The sequence below is a fragment of the Mobula hypostoma genome, chromosome 5, assembly GCF_963921235.1.
Source record: "Mobula hypostoma chromosome 5, sMobHyp1.1, whole genome shotgun sequence".
NCBI classification, from domain to species: domain Eukaryota; kingdom Metazoa; phylum Chordata; class Chondrichthyes; order Myliobatiformes; family Myliobatidae; genus Mobula; species Mobula hypostoma.
This window is the reverse complement of record NC_086101.1, coordinates 158,706,690-158,712,689: the sequence shown is the minus strand read 5'-3', so window position 1 is coordinate 158,712,689 and position 6,000 is coordinate 158,706,690. Positions and strand designations below refer to the sequence as shown.

General features: G+C 38.5%; 1 protein-coding gene across 2 annotated transcripts in view; it reads right to left on the bottom strand.

Annotated features, from left to right (window-relative positions):
* Positions 1 to 584: 584 nt before the first annotated feature.
* LOC134347094 (isocitrate dehydrogenase [NADP], mitochondrial-like) overlaps positions 585 to 6,000 on the bottom strand; it is a 70,937-nt gene continuing 65,521 nt past the window's right edge. The window contains exons 10-12 of one of the 2 annotated variants that reach the window (XM_063049217.1): positions 3,408 to 3,505; positions 2,570 to 2,662; positions 585 to 1,156 (exon numbers count right to left, since the gene is read on the bottom strand). In XM_063049217.1, the coding sequence (XP_062905287.1) occupies positions 1,072 to 1,156; positions 2,570 to 2,662; positions 3,408 to 3,505 (276 nt within the window). In that variant the 3' untranslated portion in view covers positions 585 to 1,071. The remainder of the gene's footprint in view (positions 1,157 to 2,569; positions 2,663 to 3,407; positions 3,506 to 6,000) is intronic. The other variant, XM_063049218.1, reaches the window with a different exon arrangement.

Genomic DNA, 6,000 nt, shown 5'->3' with positions numbered 1-6,000 from the left:
ATTATCTACTATAAGTTACTCCTTGGTGCAGGTTAGTGGGAAATAGAACCAAAAGGCGAGGTGATGGACATTTGAGAGAAGTCACGGAAATGGGGAGGAAAGAGGGGAATTTGGGACAAATCCTTGGGAGCAATGGTAATGGTCACTGAATCATACAGCCAGGCATTCAGTCCAAAATTAATCCCATCTTCCCCCTCTTGCCCCACAGCTTTCAATGCCCTGGCAATCAAAGTGTTTGTCCAGATACCTGTAAATGCTGTCAGAGACCCTGCTGGCAGTGTGCTCCAGGTATTCGCACTCCCAGGTCAAGAAAGGTTCTCCTCCCAAGACCCCACCCCCCTCTAAATCTATGTCCACCAAATCTAATTTTCATGTATCACTGATATAATTATATTAAACTATCACCACTATCAATTTAGTGTTCAACTCTTTTATGCTAACTAGGATGCAGTGTACAGGCCATGCATGTTAACACTTCTGAAAGGTTTAAAGGTTGCACTATAATTATTGTTTTAGATAGCTCAGATAGGTTTAAAATGAATTGCCAGCATTTCAGAATTTTTGCTAACAAAAATGTTACAGGTAGGCTTGTTGAAATAGTTACCATTCAGTTACTCTATTCACTGCTGTCCTGGATCTGCAGGGTTTGAAGTTAGAAAGGTTAAAGTAGAAATACACAGGACAATTTGAGAAGAAAAGTACAAAACGTACTGTTCCTTTTAATTTGCAAAAATCTAAATATAGTGTTCCATTAGTTACTAAACGATTTTGATTTGAACTGAGAATTTGAAATTGGTTCAGATTTGCTTTTGTGTTACAGACGCTGACAATAATACAAAACAGAGGTTTCTGGCAAACTATTGACGCAGGACGGAATCATGGGCAGTAGCTGAAATCAAATATTTTGTTTGTATTTTAACAAACTATTAAAATTAACTGTAATATCAATAAAATAAATGTCATTTCATGCCCAGTGAAGAAAGCCGTTCAGCTGGAATAAATGCCAGCTCCAGCACAGTAACGAGCAGCCTGGAAAGAATTTTGAAGATTCTTTATTGTTCTTGGTCTGTTTCAACAACTCAACTTCTTGTCTAGGTTTTCCTTGATGACATCAAGAAATTCTTCAGTGTATACATAGTGCTGCCTCGGCTTTATACTAACAATGGAGGAAATTACAGCATATTAGTGGAAACTTTCAGAACAGGTTTTCAGCTTTCAGTTCCTTTTCAACATTGGCACAAAGAACAATTTGATATTTACAACCAGACCCAGTTGGAGTTGGTGCCTATTGTTCTGTAACAATGATTATAAGTGACTGTTCCTTGTGCCGAGCATGAACACTTCATTGCAGTCTCTTAATTTAAAACTTATTTGATTAGTGATGCATGGCAATTATGCAAATGACAGACTGACTACTGATGAGAAAGTTGCATTTTTTTCCTAAAAGTGATTTATATTATTGTGCTTGTTTGCTGTCACTGTTGAATTCTGACACTTGATGCAAATCCATTTTGTAAACTATTTTTATAGGAATTCATTTCTTTATTTGGTATATTTTTAAGAAGTGATCATGTTTACTAATTGATGTTTAATTATTTGCCAATAAGTGCTGATAAAAGTTTCTTGATATAATTTAAGACACAATGAAGAAATCACAAGGGGCAAGAGTTTAAAATGAACTTCAAATGGGTGAAGAGTTGCTAACATGGGTAGTTAAATTTAAGGTGACTGTCAAAAGAATCAGAGGCAACATATGGGGGTAAGCTTCTAGAATGTATTGCCCACTGATTCACTGAAAATAGACTCAAAAGGGAATTGGGGAAAATTTGAAGGGATTATGCTGAAAGAGCTATGGGATAGGTAGGATTAACCAGTTACTATTCTTCAATCTACTGTAAATATTGAGAAGGGCACAGATTTTGTGTTCATTTTCTGTTAGAATCTCCATTCAACAAGCCTGGCAGTCTGAGGCTGAATAAGTCTCTTTGAAAATACAGGAGCACACTTGACCCAGAGATGAGCACTGGACCACAGCACAGTCACTAAGACTGCATATTTTTACCTCTGTTGTACTGCAGAACTCTGCCCCTCTTCTGCCGAAACACACACTCATGTATCCTGTTAGCTCCAGATTTAAACTGCTCCTAATCATTTTGGGTGGCTTTTGTCTCCATTACTCACAGATACTACTCTTTCTACAGGTATTATTTTGTTCTTTATTAGTTTTTAAAGCCTCAAGGTCTCAATACACTGGCAATTTTATCAAAATGTTATAGAAAAGCTTATATTTTCATTCAGTTCCAACCTTTCAAGAGCTAAGTCAAAGCATTTCAATCGGATCTGAGCTAATTTAATACTACAACGTTTAACTCACATTTTCTAGTTTCATGGGGAAATTGACCTCATGGAAATGGTGTTAGTCACAAATATATTTTCTTTCCTGTTGTAAGTGAATGCCTTATCTAATCCCATACTTTACTTCCCTCTGATTTCTGTCTGTGCTGACACCTTTAAAGAATATTTAAAGATTCTGCAGTGACTGCATCGCTTTTAAAAATAAGCAACTTACTTCTGAAGTCCATAAATGCAAGCAGCAAGATCCTTTGTCATGATTCCGCTTTCCACAGTTTCCACACATACCTGCTCTAGTACGTCAGAAAACCTACAAGAATGTAATTGAGCAGAAATATCAGCCAACTTTACTGTAAAATGGATACCATGTCACAGATCGGGAGAAAACAGGTCTGCAGACACCAAGTTTAGTAGGTATGTATAATTATCGTAAGAGACTGAAAGAAATTCAACAGGTCAGACTTGGTGCTGCCTTCCACACTGGGAAAGGCATAAGGCAAGTTAATCCGATGAGGGATTTCATCCCACGAAATGTCCTAGAAAAACCCTGAATCCCTGTTAAAGCCTATAGAGGGCTATAGGTAAGCCCAGTAATTTCTAAGGTAGGACCTGTATTGTGCTGTAGGTTTTCTATGTTTTCTAAGCCTGTTTGGATTTGAATTCATCTGAAGCACTGTTGACCTGAAAATTATATTGTTAATACTTGTTTAAGTCACTGACCCAAAGCTTTATTACAACACAAAATTTTGAGTAGGGTGGTTTGATATTCTTGCTGCTATTTGGCACCATTAGATTTTCTGTACAAGGGGGATTGGCATTTGGGGTTTGACGTCCTTGTCATTTGCGCATTTTTTTCACATTTTTGGCTAAGGGGGCCGGTTGCTGGTTAAGAGATTTGTTTTTTTGTGTGTGAGGGTCTGATGTTTTTTCTACGAATGACTTCCATGGTTTTCTTTGTTTCATGGCTGTCTGGAGAAGATGATTCTCAGTGTTGTTTGTATACTATGTTTGTACATATTTCGATAATAAATGAATGTTTGAACTTTTGAACTTACTGCTTAAGCTGCTGATTGCTGTCAAGTTTTGCTCTGTGCTCCAGCCCTCGAGTCCAGGCAAATATGCTGGCAATTGGATTTGTGCTCGTGGGTTTGCCCTGATATTAAATTGAGAAAACTTAGTCACAAAATGAGTAATTTGAGCACAATCTTAGGCTTTGATATTGTGTATGATCCAGAAACACCTGCCTTCTCACCCACTTGGAGACCAAACCAATGCAGATATGTGGCCTTAAGAAATGCAAACCAAGAGCAGGCCATTGAGCTTCCTGCACCATTCAAACAGGTTATGCCTTGCCCCAAGCTCACTGCCCATATCAACAAGGTTCCACAAACGTCCAGAAGTCATTTAGCCTTATTACTGAATATGCTCCATTACTGATCCCTGTCTCAGAGGGAAGGAATTCAAATGTAGAATCTTCTCCTTAAAGAAACTGTTCTTCATTTCAGATCCAAACACTGACCACCTGAGAGGAATAGCTTACCATTCCTATTTCCTCTCTCAGAAGCAATCTACCAGCATTTGCTTTGCTAATCCCTCTCAGAAACTTGGATCCCTTGTTCTTCGAAACTCCAGTGACCTTGGCCGAGACTACTCTTAATTTCTTAACACGGAATTGCAAGGCTGCAATAATTGGACCAGGCTACACAGATATAATTCAAACCCAATTGCCATATCACAAATGTTATCTTTATTTTGGCAAGCCATTATAAATGTTTATGCTGATATTTTAATGGATACTACTGCTAGGTTCATTAACTTGTCTCACCCTCCTGCAAAGGTGGTGCTACAGCACTCCAAATGTTAGGAAGGTTTAACTACAGCTCCCATTGCGATTCCACTGGAATTTAAAACATTAAATACAAAAGGATAGCTGCAGACATACAACACTTGAGAAGCAACAGGATTTAAAAGGCTCCACCCAACATCTTCTCTGACAATGCAGCCCAAGTGCAAGTTAGTAAGCTTTTGATGTTCTTAGCATGAAATCATAATGATTCAAATATTCAGTCCATGAATGAAATTATGCATTTTCATCTAGGAAAACTATTGGAAAATCCCTCGATGGACCATACATACATTAACATGCAACTTTTAAGTTCCTTCAATTAAAATGAAAAAGCTATTTGTTTCTCATATCAAATTTTGGATAGAGGCATTACCTGGGGGTGGGATGTGGTCAGAACTCTGTGTATCATGAATTTCTATAATGCAAAGCCATATCAAGTGGACTTTTGAACTCAGTCTACCTCATTATGATCTTGCACCTTATTGTCTACCTGCACTTCTCTGTAAATGTTGTTTGTTATTCTCATTTTGTACTTTATTCTGCATTCTGTTATTGGTTTACCTTGCACTACTAGAATACACTGTGTACAATGATTCGATCTGGTCTGCCTGGCCAAGTAATTGGAGTTTCAGTGGGAGGGCATTTCAGAAACAATGAACTTAACTCCACTTAGTTAAGTTTACAGATAGTTAGGGATAAGGACTGGGCCTCAAAGACTGGACCTCAAAGGAAAGTACTAAACTGGATAAAGGCTATTTACAATAGTATTAGGTATTGATGGCAACAGTAGGTTAGGATTGGGAATCCATCTCTGACATCTACAGTATAAAGGCCAGCTGGTCAAAATTCAGAATCAACATGTTCCTGTGAGGAAGAAAGACAGAGATGGCAAGGTTCAGGAATTTTACATGACAAAGGATGCTGCAAATTTAGCTAAAAAGATAAAGAAAGCAAATATAACATTTAGAGAGCTGAATTTGGACAAGGCCTTTGAGAAACACAATGGGTTCTGGTTAATTGGGCCATTAGTTAATCAGGTCTGCTGCTTATTTGGGACAACTCTTAAGGAACAAAAACTAGTTGAGAAAATAGCTGGGATCTCTTCATTTATTTGGGTACTGTTTAATTGGGACAGGAGATTATTGCCTAACAATTTCTAACTAGTGCCAGTTGCAAGCACTTGTGAGACGGTTAGATACTACCCCATGTTTGGAGCAAAGAGTTTTTAAATAGCATCAGTTGTATGTGTTTGTGTTCAAAAAGCAGTGATTTTTATCACTGATGGTTGGCAATAAATGAGCAGTAAGGCAATTCAGAACCATTTTGCTCACTGCGGTTTCAAGCATTCAGACTTGGAGATGCCAGAAATGACTGGCAATGAAAATGAAATAAGAACATAAGAAATAAGAGCCGGAGTAGGCAATCTGGCCCACTGAGGCTGCTCTGACATTCAGTAAGATCATGGCTGATCTGGCCACTTCACTCATCTCCACCTACCTGCCTTTGCCCCATAACCCTCAATTCCCCTACTATGCAAAAATCTATCCAATCTTGACTTGAATATGTAAACACGAGGAATTCTGCAGATGCTGGAAATTCAAGCAACACACATCAAAGTTGCTGGTGAACACAGCAGGCCAGGCAGCATCTCTAGGAAGAGGTACAGTCGACGTTTCGGGTCTCGGCCCAAAATGTCGACTGTACCTCTTCCTAGAGATGCTGCCTGGCCTGCTGCATTCACCAGCAACTTTGATGTGTGTTGCTTGACTTAAATATATTTACTGAGGTTGCCTCCACTGCTT